This window comes from Dendrobates tinctorius, unplaced genomic scaffold, assembly GCF_039654945.1.
Source record: "Dendrobates tinctorius isolate UK_male_01 unplaced genomic scaffold, ASM3965494v1 ptg000032l, whole genome shotgun sequence".
Classification (NCBI taxonomy): domain Eukaryota; kingdom Metazoa; phylum Chordata; class Amphibia; order Anura; family Dendrobatidae; genus Dendrobates; species Dendrobates tinctorius.
In genome coordinates this window covers 43,404,389-43,425,567 of record NW_027361700.1, presented here as the reverse complement: position 1 = coordinate 43,425,567, position 21,179 = coordinate 43,404,389, and the positions used below count along the sequence as shown (strand labels likewise).

General features: G+C 45.2%; 1 protein-coding gene across 2 annotated transcripts in view; it reads left to right on the top strand.

Moving 5' to 3' along the window:
* The first annotated feature begins 4,897 nt into the window (after positions 1-4,897).
* The window catches only part of GPATCH8 (G-patch domain containing 8), a 69,746-nt gene continuing 53,464 nt past the window's right edge, over positions 4,898-21,179 (top strand). For both annotated transcript variants that reach the window (XM_073572843.1, XM_073572842.1), the window contains exon 1: positions 4,898-5,044. In XM_073572843.1, coding sequence (XP_073428944.1) covers positions 4,997-5,044 — 48 coding nt within the window. In that variant the 5' untranslated portion in view covers positions 4,898-4,996. The remainder of the gene's footprint in view (positions 5,045-21,179) is intronic.

Sequence of the window (21,179 nt, the reverse complement as noted above, 5' to 3'; positions counted from 1 at the left end):
TGACCAGTTTGACAAAAATGTCAATCGCTGGGCAGGAGTTGCTATCAAAAACATACGTACAACCTTTTGCAAAAATTTCAGGGGGAATTGACTGCCATTGTTACTAGAGCTTATGACAATAATATCATTCCCAAAAAGATGATGGAAACAATCATTTCTCTCAAACCACGCCTACCTACATTCTACCTGGTCCCTAAGGTCCACAAAAATTCAGTGGACCACCTGGACGTCCAATAGTATCAGGGATTAGGGGACCATGTGAAGTGGTGTGTCAAATGATTGATTTCTACTTAAAACCGTTGGTATCTACGCTGCGTTCTTACATTAAGGATACAACAGCAGCCTTGGGATATTTTGATGGTCTAGTATTACGTGATAATATGGTCATGGTAACAGCTAACATTGAGAGTCTCTACACGTCTATCAGACACACAGACGGCATTAGAGCGGTTACATGGTTCCTCCAATCCAGCAATCTGGAGAAACCCCTGATAGACCTCATCGTCGAATTACTGGATTATATTCTTAAGCATAACTGCTTTATTTTTAATAATCAAATTTATCTTCAAACCCAGGGAACAGCGATGGGGGCCACTTGTGCCCCATCATATGCAAACCTGTTCCTTGGGTTATGGGAACGAGAGATTTTCCAGAGCATCCAGTGAGGAATGTTGACAAGGTTCATCACTGGATTCGCTATATTGACGATGTTTGGTTTGTCTGGGAGGGATCCAGTGAGGAACTTAAATATCTGATGGACGACCTGAACAATAATGATGTAAACATAAAATTTACATATACATATGGTCGTCAAGTGAATTTTCTAGATGTCCAGATTCAGGCTGATCAATGTGGCATGCTCAATATGGATGTGTATCGAAAACCCACGGCAACGAATACTATCTTACATGCCGAGTCATCACATCCTAATACAACTATCCGGGGCATTCCGATAGGGCAACATCTGAGAATTAGGCGGATAAGCTCCACGGAGGAGAATTTCCAAAAACAAGCCAAGGATCTCTACTCGAGATTTCGTGAAAGAGGGTATAGCCACAGAAATATACGTAATGGCTACAATAGGGTTAATGCATCATCCAGAAATATGTTACTCTATAAAAAAACAGCTAATGGTGATAGTAATAAAAAGCCAGAGCAATTGAGGTTTATTACATCGTTTAATGGCCATTGGGAAGATTTTTTGGACATTCTTCGAAAACATTGGAATGTTTTGGAAACAGATCCTATTTTGAAAAACTTGATCCCCCAAACCTCTGGTAACAGCAAGGAGATCAAGAAATCTCTGGGATCATTTGGTGCACAGTCACTATACATCAGAGATTCACCAACAATCAAGTGAAAAAGATCCTACTAGGCTTCGGGGATTTTTTCCGTGTGGCCTATGTAAGGCCTGTAGAAATTTGGTAAAATGTAAGGATTTTTCCAATTCCAGTGGCATACGCAAGTTTGATATCTGGCATAGTCTTACATGCTCTTCCAAGGGAGTCATATATTATGCACAATGTCCGTGTAAAAAGATCTACGTGGGGATGACTACCCGTGAATTTAAAATAAGAGTAAGAGAGCATATATGGGATATAGAAAAATCAAAAAATGACACTGGAGAACAAGTTCTAAAAACTTTGCCAAGACATATCAGGGACCTCATAACTCTGATGCAAGTCTCCTGAAATTGAGAGCTATTGACCCGGTATCGATGGGCCAAAGGGGGGTGATCTGTTTAAGAGACTGGCACAAATCGAAAGCCGCTGGATTTACCGCTTACGCACAATTACACCTTTGGGATTAAATGAAAATTTCGGGTTTAGCTCTTTCCTTTAAGGGATTGGTATTTTTTATTTATTCTCTGCTGGGAGTAGGGTATCTTATGTATCGATTTATAATCTGTTTTGTTTTTTTAATTGTCTTTGGGGTTTCCCATTTTTATCCTATATACTAAATGCTTTTTCACTCATCTTAGGCTATGCATCTTGGCTATATGTCGGCGGTTCTTGTCCCTTCAGGGTGATGATATATGATGGAAATCAATCTGAATAATATGGGAAAGCAGGTCCGCAAGAATTTTCTGGGACTAAGTTCTGAGGACTTAATATGTCATCTGGATCTTTTCCTGCATTTTTGAACTCATTTATCTGCTGGCATTATATTTTGGCGGTATCTCATGTTTTCACCTTATTTCATGAGGATTATGACACTAATATGCATTTCTTGTATAAATTAGATAAATATGTTATTGCTTATGCAAATGCACATTTGTGATTATATTGATGTTTTTTGCATATCTTTTATATTGTTGACAATATTGTATTTAATAGATGTTTAGATCATCTTTGTATCACTTAAGCACTACTTGCACTTTAAAAAATACATATTTCTTTTTGTGATATATATTTATTTTTTGGTATACATTGGTATTGACTGTCATAGTATAGTATTACACGCTAATCTTCACATTTTACACTTTCTTGTACACTGGGAATTATATCCAGGCGAGAATATGTAGAGTTTTTCATTACGTTATAATAGAGGAATTGGTAACACTGATATAACTCATTTTTGCACAATGCACTTTCACTGTGATTGTATACCGCTCCATTCACTGGCACTTCCTGTATGACGCGTGCGCTGTTGCTTGCTCCATCGATGTCATGACAAGCGGGCATTGGAGGCAGGACGCATGCGCAATCACTGTGACGGCCCATGTCGTTTTCTGCGTTCCACGGCCGCAAATCATGGCGTCGGGAGGATGGAGTATATCAGCGACGCACGCGCGATACTTACAGGAAGTGATCATATAATGCCCCGGATACTCTATCGCTATACAGCGCTACACAGCGGTATCGCTACACGGCGCATGCGTGATACACTATGGGAAGTGAATACGTAATGACCCGGATATCTTATTGCCACACAGCGGTACCCGATTCACAATCACCGCCGACAATATTTAAGATGCACATCCCTTCCTCACAGCGTTCTCCTCCTGATAAAGGGACGAAAAGCGCGTTGAGGCGCTTGTGGAGGACCGCATTAGCAGACCACTATTCACATGTAAGTGCCCAGACTTAGCTTTTTACTACAGTAGCCATTCTTAAGGGGGTTTTACACATAGCGATATCGCTAGCAATATCGCTAAAACGTCACTGATTTTGTGACGTTATAGTGATATCGCTATGTGTGATACTTGCCTCCGACCGGCTCCCCCGCTGGCCATCGCTGATCGTGCGAGATCGGGCGGCTCCATTTCTCATCGGGCGCTTCCTGCTGGGGCTTCCTGCTGTGACGAGTGACGCGTGGAGGCGGGCGGGAGGACGTCTGGATCGCTGTGTGTGAAAGGTATCGTCCGCTGCGTCGCTGCTGCATCGCTGTGATTCTGTGTGAAAGCTCACTAGCGATCATTTAGCGATGCACCAGCGATCCTGACCGGGTCGGATCGCTGGTCGGATCACTGGTGCATCGCTAAATGTAAAAGGGCCTTTAGGCAACACAATGGAACCTTTCGTGTACTGATAGCCAATACTAAGGGAATGCTAATTAGCTTATGGTTATGTCTGTGATTAACAAATGTGCACTATGTTTACATAAGCAGGAGGTCGGGCTTTTGGCGTTGTCTACTCCTATTATATGTTTGTAGTGATCTTGAAATTGTATTTTGTATATTAATTTTTATACATTAGTCTACTACTAATAAAGACTTATTAACTTTCCTGGCATGGTATACTTGTTTATGTTCTTCAGTGGTTTGAAGTATAGAATGCAAAGACAGGCAGACATTTCCAAAGCTTCTATACTTCCATCCAGCGTAGTATGCTCGGATCCAGAGTCTTGAGAGGATGAACTTGCGGTGTCCTCACCACCTTATAAACCCCTTAGTGTGGCGAAAAACAGCTTCCTGGGCATGTTCCGTCTGAAGTACACATGTCCTTGCGTAACATTGCGCTCCCATAGACAGTAATGCGGTTTTTTGACGCACTCAGCCGCATGCTTGTGCATAGTTGACAACTCAATTAATGCAACATGTTGCGTTCGCCGAGCAGCGAAATGACGCATGTGTACGCATGGCATGCAAACACACGCAAACGCATGTCCCTGCGGGCACCATGTATGTACGCATGACAAAGGCAGATCTAACGCTGCGCGCATATACGCTAATGTGAAACCAGCCTTAGTGGAAGACCTGTCCGGTCATGAAAGGGTTAGCGAGAAACCTGTCCGGTCATGAAGGGGTTAGCGAGAGACCTGTCCGGTCATGAAGGGGTTAGTGAGAAACCTGTCTGGCCATGAAGGGTTAATTGAGAGACCTGTCCGGCCATGAAGGGGCTAGAAAGACCTGTCAGGTCATGAAGAGGTTAGCGAGAAACCTGTCTGGCCATGAAGGGGTTAGAGACCTGTCAGGTCATGAAGAGGTTAGCGAGAAACCTGTCTGGCCATGAAGGGGTTAGCGAGAAACCTGTCTGGCCATGAAGGGGTTAGAGACCTGTCAGGTCATGAAGGGGTTAGCGAGAAACCTGTCTGGCCATGAAGGGGTTAGAGAGACCTGTCCGGTCATGAATGGGCAAGGGAGGGGCTGTTCTCCCACCAGGCGAGACATGACTATGATGTGCGCACACTGCGGCTGCGCTCGGCCCGCGGTCACGGGATACAGCGGACGTCGCCTTTCACCTTGGTAAACAATGAGGTTTGCCTTGTAAGCGCCGGATTAGGACACGTTCTGGATTATCGGCTGGCGGATTACAGGACTTTCCCAGGCTGGGCAGCACCACGTGACCCCGCTCAGACCGCACGGGATCTAGGGTAGTTCTGCACTAGTCAATGTCATGACGTCAGAGCGCTGCAGCAGCCAGTGGGCGGAGCCCTACGTATGACAGGAGAATTAGTACGTGCTGCCGTCGTGTGGGCGGGGTTATCCTGTGCGTCTTGCAGCGAGTGGGCGGGGTTCTAGAGAGGCGACAGTCGCTCCCGCAGACGCGAGAAGATGGCCGCGGATAGATTCTCCCGGTTTAACGAAGACCGAGACTTCCAGGTACGGGAGATGGTTGGTGGGCGGGAAGGAGTGCTAGCGAGTGTGGTGGTCGTGTCAGACGGCGAGCGGGGTTACATAGGGCTCTCGTCACCTGTGTGCGCAGGACGCCGGTCCTATCTGCGCTCCCTAGTGCGGCGCCCCCTTCCCGTACCACAGCGATGGCGTTACCTCACGCGAACTCCCAGTGTCAGCGTCTCTGCGGCTCCTCCCACCGCAGCAGGCCGGCCTCCATGGCCCCTGCTCGGGTCGTCTGCAGCTTGTCCTCCAGCTGCCCCCCTAGGGGGATAATGCCCGATACTGTCCCCAGCTGCCCCCCACAGGGGAGAGCGCCCGGAATTGTCCCCCTGTCTGTGGGGATTGCCTGGATTGTCCCCAGCTGCCCCCCTAGGGGGATAATGCCCGATACTGTCCCCAGCTGCCCCCCACAGGGGAGAGCGCCCGGTATTGTCCCCCTGTCTGTGGGGATTGCCTGGATTGTGCCCAGCTGCCCCCCTAGGGGGATAATGCCCGATACTGTCCCCAGCTGTCCCCCACAGGGGAGAGCGCCCGGTATTGTCCCCCTGTCTGTGGGGATTGCCTGGATTGTCCCCAGCTGCCCCCCTAGGGGGATAATGCCCGATACTGTCCCCAGCTGCCCCCCACAGGGGAGAGAGCCCGGTATTGTCCCCCTGTCTGTGGCGATTGCCTGGATTGTCCCCAGCTGCCCCCCTAGGGGGATAATGCCTGATATTGTCCCCAGCTGCCCCCCACAGGGGAGAGCGCCCGGTATTGTCCCCCTGTCTGTGGGGATTGCCTGGATTGTCCCCAGCTGCCCCCCTAGGGGGATAATGCCCGATACTGTCCCCAGCTGCCCCCCACAGGGGAGAGCGCCCGGTATTGTCCCCCTGTCTGTGGCGATTGCCTGGATTGTCCCCAGCTGCCCCCCTAGGGGGATAATGCCCGATACTGTCCCCAGCTGCCCCCCACAGGGGAGAGCGCCCGGTTTTGTCCCCCTGTCTGTGGCGATTGCCTGGATTGTCCCCAGCTGCCCCCTAGGGGGATAATGCCCGATACTGTCCCCAGCTGCCCCCCACAGGGGAGAGCGCCCGGTATTGTCCCCCTGTCTGTGGGGATTGCCTGGATTGTCCCCAGCTGCCCCCCTAGGGGGATAATGCCCGATACTGTCCCCAGCTGCCCCCCACAGGGGAGAGCGCCCTGTATTGTCCCCCTGTCTGTGGCGATTGCCTGGATTGTCCCCAGCTGCCCCCCTAGGGGGATAATGACCGATACTGTCCCCAGTTGCCCCCCACAGGGGAGAGCGCCCGGTATTGTCCCCCTGTCTGTGGGGATTGCCTGTATTGTCCCCAGCTGCCCCCCTAGGGGGATAATGCCCGATACTGTCCCCAGCTGCCCCCCACAGGGGAGAGCGCCCTGTATTGTCCCCCTGTCTGTGGCGATTGCCTGGATTGTCCCCAGCTGCCCCCCTAGGGGGATAATGCCTGATACTGTCCCCAGCTGCCCCCCACAGGAGAGATCGCCCGGTATTGTCCCCTCCTAGCTGGAGGGATTGCCTGGATTGCCCCCAGCTATACCTCCCGGTGGGGATCGCCGTGGTCCCTAGCTGGGCCCCCAGGAGGGATCAACCGATGTTGCCCCCAGTATTGTCTTCAGTGACGTCTCCTCTCCCTGCATATCTGTTCTTGGGTCGCTGCTGCCGTCTGAGCCTGTACAATAGTTGCCATTCTCCCCAGCAGTGCTCGCTGCCTCCCATTTTGTGGCTCCTGCTCCCGTTATTTCCCGCATTGATGCTTCGTGCACCCACTGCTGCAGTTTGCTTGTCCCCCCCCCCCCTATGTCTATCCCATCCTTTCCTATAAGTAATTTTTCGTGCGATCACAGGATTGGCTCTGTGCCCCCTTTCTCAGAACCTCGTTTGGGCGCCAGCTCTACCATTCCCTCCCAGCGGATGGCTTCCTCCATGTTTCTTCTGCTGCATGGTAATATTTACAGTCATCCTAGGTCTCTGTCCACAGTTTCCTAGTTACCATTCTCTCGCTGTCGTCTCAGCACATTTGGTCTTTGGTCCTCTCGTCCCTCTAATCCTGGGAATCTTGCCCTGTAAACAAAACTTCTCGGACAGCTCGACTGCCAGCGTCCTTGGATATTTCTGTCCCTGCACAGAGCTGACACGCTCACTGTACATTGGACTATTTTTAGAGGGTCGCTTCCTGTAGGACCGTAGGGCTGTGGACGCTGTGTATCAGGTAATGCATTTAGAAATGGGATTAGGAATGAGGCTTTTTTTTTTCCACATTGGCAAATGCGAAACCATTGACATCAGGACAATATTGTGCCAATTTCTAAAGGAGTGGGCAACATCAAATATTAATGGGTTCTATTCAATCCCCGCTAACCAAATGAATATTTAAGCTCACTGAAAATAAGGTTATCAATATAGTGAACCCTCAACTTGCACAAAACACAGATGTCACGTAAGATCTTTGTATACACAGAAGCCCTTTTATAAACACTCTATTTAAAGGATGTGCTGCCAGCACAATGCATTCTAATAAGATACGTCACAGAGTATTCTAAAGCCCCCATTACACACAGCGAGATCGCTAGCAATACCGCTATAACGTCACTGGTTTTGTGACGCAGCAGTGATATTGCTAGCGATAACTCTATGTCTGATACTTACCTCTGACCAGCTCCCCCACTGATTATCGCTGATCGCGCGAGAACGTCCTGGACCATTTCTCGTCGGGTGCTTCCTGTGGCGCCGACGAGCGACGCGTGGACGCGGGCGGGAGGACATCAGGATCGCCTGGTGTGACAGGTAAGTAGCGACCCCCGACCCCAGCGATGTCACTGGTGAGATCTGCCTGTGTGGCAGCTCACTAGCGACCACTTAGCGATGCACCAGTGATCCATATTGTTGTCGGGATCGCTGGTGCATCGGTACCCTAAGAGGACCCGAATAGGTTAATTAAATGCAGACAGAACCATCCACATGGCTAAATGCATAATACTTAGCAATCTAAGGGGGGTGGGGGCTCCCTGATATGGTGTAATAGCTATGATCTCTTTTTTTTTTTTTTTTTGTGTTTTTAATCTTGCCTTCAGTATGTCTTTGGGAATGTGGGAGGAAACCCACACAAACACGGGGAGAAGAACTCCTTGCACATTTTGTCCTTGGTGGGATATGAACCCAGGACCCCAGCGCTGCAAGGTTGCAGTGCTAACCACTGAGCCACCGTGCCGCCCGTTTTTACATAGTAGTGTCATGTGCCGCAGAGAAATCCTTACTGTAGTAAAAACTGGTGCACATGAGACGTTTCCACTCACAGGATGCTCGTTGTTGGCTAGATACTAATAATGAGGGCATATTTGTACCTCCTGTTCCCATCTTCATGCAGCATTTGGCATGGGTTTGTTGCCTCTGAGCAATAGCCGTGCATCAATACCTATTATTTCCATAGTTTTTCTGTACCCATAGAAAAGCCCATATATTGTGCATATAGTATGGCAGTTTTTGTCTGCCATACTATAATGGCACCCATTGGACACATAGGGCACATAGTCCAATGTACATATAACGTCTGCCATAGTAATGGCAGTGCCATTCATCACATCAGACTACACCTTTCACACATCCATCTTTTGCTCTCTTGAGTACGGACCTGCAGCGCACAAACGCCCCACAGGTCCCCTGATCTGAATTCAGTTGCAGAATGTGGCGCTCTGCTTCTTCCATGACTTATAGAGAATGATTGGAGCGATGGTGCACATGCCTGTCCATTACTATATATCAGCATCAGCAAATGGCTAAATTACATGTGATTTTCAAAAGAATTCCCATATGTTTGATCATTAGTCCAGGGTCTGTTTACATGGAGCAAACGGCAGCAGTAAACTTACCATTTGGCAGTCATTTAATGCAGTGCGGAGTCCTGTTTATATAGGACGGTGTACCGCTGAGAATGAGTGTGCTGTACAAAGGATCATTTCACCCAATGAGCAAGCACTTTTTGCTCTTTAGGTGATCAGCAACCTGTTTACACAGAAACATTGTCGTAACATGAGCGTTCTTGCCACTTGTGCTCAGTGATCTTTCAGTCTAAATGCCTTAGTCACCCCATTTAAGGTCAAAGGGTCCATGGAAAACAAATTAAAGTAGGATGGAAATCATCTGCTTTTGTCTCATAAAATGCAGATGTGTTTTAGATCCATAATGTAAATTCACGTGGATTTGGAAATAGGGAATCTACCCATGATCCCAGCACCAGCGATGTGGATGACTCTTCTTCTGATGTTAAATCTGAAGGTTTTTGGGCAGATATTTTTGCCCTGCGTGCCGCAGCTGAAGACCTCATTCAGACAGTTCAAAGTTCAGCCTATTTGGAAGATTTGCACATTTTGAACGTTTTGGCTTATAAATACTAATGAAGAATACTGTCATCTAAGTTCTTGGGGCTAGTCTCGCTGGATGATTGTGGCTTATGACCCTACTGACACTACAGGCTCAATGGCGGCTCATGTTAATATAAGACACATTCACTTGGCAAAAGCTGCCCATTTTGCTTCTATTTGAGGCCCTTAGCCCTCAGCTGTTCACGGGTATGTCCCCTTTACCAGTAATAGTTTTGTGCTTTGACTTGTCAAGTAAATGAATGTCACAGGAGCTGGCGATGACATGCAGTGTAAGCTCCCCAGCCAGTGCCCCCTGCCCCTCACAGTGCCATGTAACCGTCTGTATACTGGAGGTGCGGAGATCTGGAGGCCACGTTCCTCTATGTATAACAGTACTTTCCACCAGCTTATCTGCTCCATGGTTAGTGGCTAGTTCCTCTATCGATCTACAGTAATGACAGACATCAGCAGTTGTATCTGTTTCTAGGGACTTGAGAGCCCTAGAGCGCTGCTTGTTGAGCACCGCACACTCCAAATTGATGCAATGGGGAGTGAATAGCCACAACAGCACTCAATGTTTTACAGAAGGTTCCCTTTAACATGAAGCGTAGCATTGCCGCACTCCTGAATGCCACATCTGTCCCGTACACTGTCTTCTAATCCTACACTGATATCTAGAGGATGCAACCTAGTTTATAAGAAGGGCTGAATCTCTCCACGAAGGGTAGCGGATGGCCATCTTTTATTGGGAAATTGGTAATGCAGTTCCATATTGTGGCTGCCAGTGATGGTTCCTTATGTTAGTACCTCCAACACTCTTGGTAAGAACCTGCAATATGTGCCAGAGAAATTGGCCATTGGCCTCCAATTTGTACCTGTTGCCTCCCCAGGTTCCTGAGGTCTGTATGGGCCGCCCCAGAGTAATAGTTTTCAGCCTAACCATTTTAGGACTTGTCAGTGCTCACTTGGTATTTTAGGTATGTAACACTAATGGTTACAGCAGTCGTCTCCTCTAAATGACAAAAAGTCTTTGTTACATGGACCTGGCCGAGAGAAATCTGTTCCCTGCTATCCTAGACACTGGAGCAGCTTGTACTGTGGGCCGAGCATATGCGCTGGTCCCATAATCCTGTGGATTATATGAGCAGATATTCCTGCAGTTGGACATTAATATGCTTTAAAGCCACTGGATTTCATGCTAAGTAATAACCTTCCCCATATGTGTGTGAAGGGTGTCTGTTGGATAATACATACATAGATATACAATTTTCTTACTGGATTGAAATAAGTTTAGGCTGATATATCTCAGTTCTATTTCCTGCAGAAACCCCTTCTTTCTAGCTATTGGTTTGGCCACAGAGTCCAACACTAGTGATATCTTTACTTCTCTTGTTTGAGGATGCTTAATATATTTTGTATTTCTAATTTGACACTAATATAACGGAGTTGCATGTTCTTATCCTGATTGTGAATCGGAGGCCATGCTGGTTTGTAGTGCTACAAACTCTACATTTTCAGGATCAATGGGGGTCAGACCACCACCATTCCTAAAGTAATGGCATATACTTGTGACAGACTACCATTTAAGGTGACTGTCAATAGGATCATCCCTCATAAGCAGTCTATATGGGCATGTAGGTCATAGGAAGCCTAATAACATGATAGCTTGATACCTGATGTCTTATTCCAGAGAAATCCACTTTTTTTTCTTAACATATAAATGAGCTGTTGAGCTCTATAGGCCGGACACTGATCTCCCTAAGAATTTGCCTCCAGAGATTATTAGAAATGAAAGAGGGCGTTACCAGTGTGAGACATGTAGATCATGAGAGAAGACTGTCAGTCATTACATGTCTCACACTGGTAAAACCAACGTTCTTTTCAATTAAACTCTGGAGACAGACTCTCATGGAAATCTATGTCCGGCCCATAGATCTTTCCTTGATATTTAATTCAGCTGTAAAGAAAACAGGGATTTCTCTGAAATAAGACATCCGATTGCAAATATAATGTTATTCATCTTCCTTTGACCTACATGCCCATATAGACGGCTTAAGTGTGTTGACACTCCAGACAAATTCCCTTTTAATATGCAGGTTTAATTTTCAGGTCAAAACCTCTTTAGGCGATATGCCACATCAAAGGGGATGGACTCTCCAAATGGTGAAGCAAAATGGTATGGAAGCTTGGAAACCCCTCTGAAAAAGCTGAGCGCAGCAGTCTCTTGGCACTATTGCCTCTTTTTTAGTGATTAGCGGGTATGGATTGGCAGCCTTGACGCCCTCCTCTTTCTACCGATTTAGCTATTGGTTGCTTAACCTAGGAAGATGAACCAAGACAGGCTGACTTGTGATAGGTCGTTAAAGGACATGTCTGCTGATGGACTGATAGGTGCATTTTTGATTCTCCCTTGTTTAGTTTTTTTTTCTTATTGGATCATTCTTGCCCCTAAAAATGGCAATTAAGGCTTCTTACACACATCAGTTTTTTGCCATCAGTCACAATCCATCGAATTTTGGAAAAAGTGGATCCAGTAACTGATGCCGCTGGATCCGTTTTTTTCTCATTGACTTGTATTAGCGACGGATGGCCGCACGTTTCATCCAACGGATCCGTCGGAAATTCTTTGTCCGTCGGCCGGAGACGATGCACATAGGAACATTTTCTATCTCCGTCGAAAAGGACAGCGACGGATCCGTCGCCGTCCATCGTCTGCTAAAATGGACGCCTTAGATATATAGCCATAGATATATATAGCAGGGCTGTGGAGTCGGAGCTCATTTTGGTGGAGTTGGAGTCGGTATAAAATGGACCGTCTCCGAAAATATATAATAAATTGGGTACAGTAGTTCAATGCAGAATATGCTGAATATTTTTTCATAGGAATTTGGGAAAGTTATGAAGTGTCCTATAAATGGCTGTTCTATTCCTGATCTAAGGCTACATTCACACACAGCGTTTTTCCTGCGTTTTTTGAGGATACGTTCTTCAGTTGCAAAAGCAGATCAGCTTTTTAAAAAACCGCATCACCTGAAAGGTTTTTGAGCTCATAGATAATGTTTTCAATAGAGCAGATTTCTAATCTGCTTTTGCTATCTATATATCCATTTATCCATATCTGTCTATCCATATCATATCTGTACCAAAAACAATGAAAGCCGGATAGCACACAGACTAACACTCCTTTTTTTTTTTTTTTAGCACCAGTCAGGTACACCTCATAGCTGCCCAAAAGGACACCCAGGACAGGCATTGCTCGTCTTCAGTATGAAACAACTGAAAATACTGTATGTCTTATATTCTAGGTTCTTGAAAGTAGCCACCTTTTGCTTTGATTTCTGCTTTGCACACTCTTGGCATTCTCTTGATGAGCTTCAAGAGGTAGTCACCGGAAATGGTTTTCACTTCACAGGTGTGCCCTGTCAGGTTTAATAAGTGAGATTTCTTGCCTTATAAATGAGGTTGGGACCATCAGTTGTGTTGTGCAGAAGTCTGGTGGATACACAGGTGATAGTCCTACTGAATAGACTGTTAGAATTTGTATTATGGCAAGAAAAAAGCAGCTGAGTAAAGAAAACGAGTGGCCATCATTACTTTAAGAAATGAAGGTTAGTCAGTCCGAAAAATTGGGAAAACTTTGAAAGTGTCCCCAAGTGCATTGGCAAAAACCATCAAGCGCTACAAAGAAACTGGCTCACATGAGGACCGCCCCAGGAAAAGAAGACCAAGAGTCTCCTCTGCTGCGGAGGATAAGTTCATCCTAGTCACCAGCCTCTCAGAAATCGCAGGTTAACAGCAGTTCAGAATAGAGACCAGGTCAATGCCACACAGAGTTCTAGCAGCAGACACATCTCTACAACAACTGTTAAGAGGAGACTTAGTGCAGCAGGCCTTCATGGTAAAATAGCTGCTAGGAAACTACTGCTAAGGACAGGCCACAAGCAGAAGAGACTTGTTTGGGCTAGAGAACAAGGAATGGCCATTAGACCAATGGAAATCTGTGCTTTGGTCTGATGAGTCCAAATTTGAGATCTTTGGTTCCAACCACCATGTCTTTGTGCGACGCAGAAAAGGTGAACGGATGGACTCTACATGCCTGGTTCCCACCGTGAAGCATGGAGGAGGAGGTGTGATGGTGTGGGGCTGCTTTGCTGGTGACACTGTTGGGGATTTATTCAAAATTGAAGGCATACTGAACCAGCATGGCTACCACAGCATCTTGCAGCGGCATGCTATTCCATCCGGTTTGTGTTTAGTTGGACCATCATTTATTTTTCAACAGGACAATGGCCTCAAACACACCTCCAGGCTGTGTAAGGGCTATTTGACCAAGAAGGAGAGTGATGGGGTGTTACGCCTGATGACCTGGCCTCCACAGTCACCAGACCTGAACCCAATCGAGATGGTTTGGGGTGAGCTGGACCGCAGAGTGAAGGCAAAAGGGCCAACAAGTGCTAAGCATCTCTGGGAACTCCTTCAAGACTGTTGGAAGACCATTTCTGGTGACTACCACTTGAAGCTCATCAAGAGAATGCCAAGCGTGTGCAAAGCATTAATCAAAGCAAAAGGTGGCTACTTTGAAGAATCTAGAATATAAGACATATTTTCAGTTGTTTCACACTTTAATTATATAATTCCACATGTGTTAATTCATTGTTTTGATGCCTTCAGAATGAATCTACAATTTTCATAGTCATGAAAATAAAGAAAACTCTTTGAATGAGAAGGTGTGTCCAAACTTTGGTCTGTACCGTATACATGTATACAGTGTATTACATATTTACAATTTATTAGTTTTTTTGTTCTAAAGTTGTATTCCAATAAATAGATATTATGTTCTATCTAAATATGTTGATTATTGGATCATAGAAATGATTAAATGTCTGATGTTCACATTGTACTACAATACATTTTTCACTTAAATATAAGCAATATATGTCGGAGTTGGAGTCGCAGGTTTGGCTTACCGACTCCACAGCCCTGATATATAGCCATAGATATAGATAGATAGAGATATATATATATATATATATATATATATATATATATATATATATATATATATAGCCATATATATATGTCTATCCCTTATCTGTCTGTGTTTTAAAAAACGGATCCGTCAAGAAACGGATGAAAAAAAGACGCGACGGATCCGTAGAAAAAAACAGATTCGTCGCATCAGTTTTTCACAAACTGCAACGGATCCTTCGAGCCGACCGATTGTGACTGACGCCAAAAAACTGATGTGTGAAAGAGGCCTAAAGTTAATCACTCTATTAGTGCATTGCTGTTCCTGCAGCTCCCTTGTAAATCGCCTACCAGTCTTTTTGCGTCTGATACTGCAGCATTCTCGCTCTCTGCGTTTCCTGTTTTTCTTTCCAATCCGCCTTGGTGTGATATCATTTTTCTTGTCAGTATGCTCACCGGGGCCAAGTCCTTCCTTATGGGTGTAGCCCTGATCACGGAAGTATTCGGCAGCCACTGACCTACTTATTTCTTGGAATATAATTGAGCCAAAGCTTTTGCACACAACCATAAACATCATATGTTTGTCAGATCTTCACTCCTGCTCCAATCAAGGCTATCTCTAAAGGTTGCCGTGTATGTAATCGATGATGATCTACCATTCCAAGTAGCGTTATCTGCTGTGGCTGTAAGTCAGAAGCTTAGATTTCATTGTCAGGGTGCACATTTATTCCATCTGTGAACGTAATGTCCAGAAAAAATGACTGATCCTTGGCCGCTACTAGTTAGGGAAAAGTATAGAGGTAATACAAAAGGAGTCCAGCGGGACATAGACTACATGAGTATTTTATTGTTGAAAAGTTATTCAAAAGTATAACAAAACAACAAAGTGGCATAAGGTCAGTGCCACCCCCTAAGGTTCGTGTATAGAGACACGCACACACAGTCTGATTTCTAGATGTTTTACCTGCAAAATCAAAAAACTTTTAACATGTTACCAGTCATGGAAAATTGTACTCCCTTGAGGTATCGGGGAATTTTTATATATTTTTGGACTGAATGCTCCTCCGTTTGTTTTTAATTTTGTCCTTATGTGTTTTATGTTTGTGTAACCACACTGTTTAATAAAAGTAATATTGCAATTTTTTTCCCTTTTTTGGGGGATTTGTATTGACTTTCTTTTTTCATTTGTGGTAGTCTTGCGTAAATCGACATAATTTTCATCTAAGAATTGTTTGTAACGAATCTGTGTATTTGTGCGCTGTTTTGTATGTGTCCTGTCTAGAGCAAGAAAAGGCATTCAAAATTGTGTCCCTGCTTGATGCAAGCTGCAATACTTTAGTCATTTGCACACTGCAGATACGTTCAGCTGTGGCAATGGCTTGATATCCATGGAAAATGTCTTAAAATGAGCGTTTTCACCTTATGTGACTTATTCTGTAGCACTCTTAAATACGTTATACTTTACTTTCAAAGCAGATTTTCATGTTGAACTTGTGGCAGTTTCTACACTTTTAGCCCTTGTAGACCTGGCCTTTGTGGCTGTTCGTGGTCCTTAGGCCGGGTGCACACAATCTGGAAGTGGCAGTGGAAGTGTTCACTGCGTGCAAAGCGCTGCCATCTATTTTATTCATATTTATAGCACCATTTATTCCATGGCACTTTACAATTGAAAGGGGCAAATATAAAGTACAATAAACATGAGCTAAACAAGGTACACACCTATAGAAAGAGAGAGGATCCTGCCTGCGAGGGCTCAGTCTGCAAGGGATGATTGAGGATACACTAGGTGAGAGTAGAGCTGGTCGTGCGGCGGTTCAGTAGACTGAGGATCACTGCAGGTTCTAGGCTTGTCGGAAGAGGTGGGTCTTCAGGTTCTTTTTGAAGGTTTCCGTGGTAGGCGAGAGTCTGATGTTGGGGTAGAGAGTTCCAGAGTATGGGGGAAAACATGGGAGAAGTCTTGTATGCGGTTGTGGGAACAAGAGATAAGAGGGGAGTAGAGAAGGAGATCTTGAGAGGATCGAAGGTTGCTTGTAGGTAAGTACCGGGAGAGTCTGTCACAGATGTATGGAGGAGACAGGTTGTAGATGATTTGTATGTCATAGTTAGGGTTTTGAATTGGAGCCTCTGGACAATAGGAAGCCAGTGAAGGGCTTGGCAGAGAGAGGAGACAAGTGGAATAGTAGGGCAGCAGAGTGTAGGATGGACTGGAGTGGTGCAAGAGTGATAGAGGGGAGGCCAGCGAGTAGGAGGTTGCAGTAGTGGAGATGGGAGATAGGGGCGTGCACTAGAGCTTTTTGTGTTTTCATGGTCAAGGAATGCATGGATCCGGGAAATATTTTTGAGTTTGAGTTGGCAGGAGGAGGTAAGGGCTTGGATATGTGGCTTGAAAGAGAGGGCAGAGTCGAGGATCACCCCGAGGCACCGAGCATGCGGGACTGGGGAAAGTTAGCAGCCATTGTCGTTGATGGATAGGTCTGGTGGAAGAGTAGAGTGAGATGGGGAAAGATGATTTTTGTTTTGTCCATGTTCAGTTTTAGAAAACGAGCAGAAAACAAAGATGAAATAGCAGGCAGACATTGTGGGATTTTGATCATAGAATCGTAGAGTTGGAAGGGATCTCCTGGACCATCTGGTCCAACCCCCTGCCCAAAGCAGGATTTGCTGAATCATCCCAGACAGATGTCTGTCGAGCCTCTGTTTGAAGACTTCTATTGAAGGAGAACTCGCCACCTCTCTTGGCATCTTGTTCCACTCATTGATCACTTTAACTGTCAAAAAGTTTTTTCTAGTAATATCTAATCTTTGTCTCCTCCCATTCAGTTTCATTCCGTTGCTTATAGTCTTTCCTGGTGCAAATGAGAATAAATATGATCCTTCTACAATGTGACAGCCCTTGAGATATTTGTAGACAGCTATCAAGTCTTTTGCATGCTAAACATTCCCAAATCCTGCAACCTTTCCTCATAAGACAGGGTTTGCAGACCGGTCACCATTCTGGTCGCTCTATTCTGAACTTGCTCCAGTTTGATGTCTTTTTTAAAATGTGGCGCCCAGAACTGGACACAGTATTCCAGATGAGGTTTGACCAAAGAGGAGAAGAGGGCAATAATGACTTCACGTGATCTAGATTGTATGCTTCTGTTAATACATCCTAGAATTGCATTTGTCTTTTTTGCTGCTGCATCACACTGTTGACTCATATTCAGTCTGTGATCTATTAGTATACCCAAGTCTCTTTCACATGTGCTGTTGCTTAGCCCTATTTCTCCCATTCTATATGCTTTTCATGTTTATTGCCCAGATGTAGTACTTTGCTTTTTTCCCTGTTAAAAACCATACTGTTGCTGCCCACTGCTCCAGTTTATTTATAGCTTTTTGAATCCTCTCTCTCTCTTCTCTAGTATTAGCTATCCCTCCTAGCTTTGTGTCATCAGCAAACTTAATCAGTTTACCGTCAATTTCTTCATCTAAATCGTTGATAAAGATGTTGAACAATACAGGGCCCAGGACAGAGCCCTGTGGTACCCCACTTGAGACATTCTTCCAAGTGGATGTGCAGCCATTTACGACCACTCTTTGGGTCCTATCACTAAGCCAGTTTTGAATCCACCTAACAGTTGCCTTGTCCATTCCATACTTAGTCATTTTTTTCAATAAGGATGGTGTGAGATACTTTGTCAAATGCTTTGCTGAAGTCAAGATATACTATATCTACAGCATTTCCCTGATCCACCCAATCAGTGATTCTGTCATAGAAGGAAATTAAGTTAGTCTGACATGACTTATTAGTTACAAACTCATGCTGACTTTGTTTAATCACTTCATTCTTATCCAGGTACTGACATACATGTTGTTTAATAATTTGTTCAAAGATCTTTCCTGGTATAGAAGTCATACTCACCGGCCTATAGTTGCATGGGTCCACCTTCTTCCCCTTTTTGAAGATAGGAACAACATTTGCTCTTCTCCAGTCTTCTGGGACTTCTCCTGTTCTCCCAAGAATTTTCAAAGATTATGGAGAGGGGTTCAAAAATTTCTTCTGCTATCTCCTTCAGTACTCTGGGGTGTAATTCATCTGGACCTGGAGACTTGAATTCATTTAGGTTAGCTAAGTTTCCTCACTCTATTTCTGTTTATAGATATCCTGGATTCTTCTATTCCCTTAATAGGACAGTGAAGAACAGTTGATGTTACATTTCCTTCCTGAGAGAAAGCGGTAAGTAAGGTCAGGAAGGGAGGTCAGGTCCAGATAGATCTGTGTGTTATTGACGCAGAGATGATACTGCAAACTGTGAGATTCTATGACCAGTCTCAGGCCAAAGATGTAGATGGAGAAGAGTAGTTGTCCTAGAACTGAGCCTTGGGGAACACCGACAGACGGGGCGAGGTGCGAAGGTGGTGTGGGAGAGGGACACTGAATGTTCGGTCTGTTAGATATGACGAGATCCAGAATAGGGCCAAGTCTGTAATGCCAGGAAAAGAGAGAATCTGTAGCAGGAGGGAATGGTCCACAGTGTCGAAAGCAGAAGACAGGTCCAGGAGAAGGAGGACAGAGTAGTGTCGCTTGCTCTTGGCTGTTAGTAGTTCGTTGGTGAATTTAGTTAGGGAAGTTTCAGTTGAGTGATGGAGTCAGAAGCCTGATTGTAACCGGCCAAAGAGGGAGCAGGAGGAGAGGTGGGAGGAGAGTTCAAGATGGACGTGCTGTTGCAGTAGTTTTGAGGAATAAGAGAGAAGAGATATCAGGCAATAGCTAGACACAGGATGGGGTAGAGGGAGGGCTTTTTGAGGATGGGTGTGATCGAGGCATGTTTGAAAGATGAGGGGAAGACACCATTTATAAGTGAAAGGTTGAAGAGGTGTGTTAGGGTTGGGATGAAGACACTTTCGAGGTTAGGGTTGAGGTGGGACGGGAGCGGGTCAAGCATGCAAGTGGTGAGATGTGATCTTGGCAGGAGGTTGGAGAGCTGATCTTTTGCCATGGTGGAGAAGCTGGTTTTGGAGGAACAGGGCTGAGCAGCTAAGTGGGACATTGGGGGCTGTTGAATCTATTGAATGCAGGTAAATCCGCATGTGTTTACTGAACCGTGCGGATTCACCTTGTCCAATACATTCTCTGGGTGAAATTCTTTTTGACAAAAGAAACTGACGTTCTGCAGACTTGAGAGAAACACCAATTGTTTGTCTCCGCAGGTGAGCAGTGCCTGATTTCTTGAAATCCCATCCACCATGCTGTAACATCTGGACACTGCGGGTTTGACGCTACCGCTACACAAGTATGCAGCGTCCAACATGCAGCGTTTACTTATCGTCTGCACATGCCCTTATGCTTTCTTACTGTGCTTTCTCACTCTGTGCTGCTGTCTACAGCCTATGTACCGCATTGCAGCGATCCAGATCACACACAATTTTTTTTCTCATAGGAGCCAACTAAAATTTTTAGTCTCCAAATATGTTCTAGATTAACAATCCTTATAATTTCATAAATCATTAGTATACATGAGCATAAGCAACTTTACCATTACTAACATAGGAGGTGGAAGATGCTTCTGAAAACATTCTATGTAGACAGGAGGAGGCACACGATCTTTTGAAAGTTCTGAAACGGTTACAGTTCTCTATAGAACTTTATGAGCACCTACTGTCATCTCCTATTATCTCAGTAATGGGATAATCTGTGTTCACTGAAGACATTGAAATCAAATGCAAATACATTGCACTTGCACTCCTGCCCTCCCCTCCTATTCCACGTCCTGTCTCTTAACGGACATGTCACTGTTGATTCATTGACCAGCTTTCCCTTTCCAAGATCTCACGTAAACTCCTTTAGTGCCTGAGGAGGAGACACGTGCTCATTAAGACCCTCATGATATATCAAGGCTCAGTGTATCGATTTGCACAAGTGGTGCCCCAGGAAGTGAGATCTATAGGGAAGTTGTTAAAGCAAAAGTAACCTGTCAGACACTGAAAGTGGGAGGGAAATGAGGGGGTTCAGCAGAAGAGCTGCAAGTGCAATGTCCCACCCTGAAGCCCTTGCACTTTATTAGCATGTGACTTCAAGGCTTGAAGCTTCAATCAGCATGAATCCCCTGTACATACATCCCATCAGTTTGAGGGAACCGGTCATTGGATTAATCTAATCTGAACCACGGACAGCAGCTCGAGCGTTTCAGAGAAAACCTAGTTTGAAGTCTCTGCTGGGGACTATAAGGAGAAACCTGACTAGTCCGATGTGGCCCTGTTACAGCTGATGGACCGGTTTCTCAAATTTGTGAGTGCACATCCCTGGATGCAGTTGCACAGCCGGCCTCTGCTTCGTTACCTGGGCTTCAGCCAGAAGGAATCTAGCGACAGGTTCCCTTCATTATACATCATTACACCTGGGTTACACGAAAGGGTGTAATATGTTACATCTTTTACCTGGTTTATAGTGTGGTTATACCTGGGTCATGGGAGGTACTTATGTTATGCATCTTTATATCTGGGTCATGGAGAAAAGTGTGATTATAATATAAAAACAATCCCACCCGTGACCCAGGTATAACTGTGTATAACGGACTCGTTATAGGAAAACGTCCATATATCTGCTGTTGTATGATGAGATTTTTTCACCACTCTACTAAAAAAAAAATAACCCCTGGATAAGGGATCCTTCACTCCCAAATAAGTCTAAACGCAGCTGTTTAGACTACATTCTTTTCTAACGGTGGATGTTTTAATGGTGGATAATATTGCAATACCCTTCCCCCATTAGGATTTGGAAGCAATGGTGTATAAT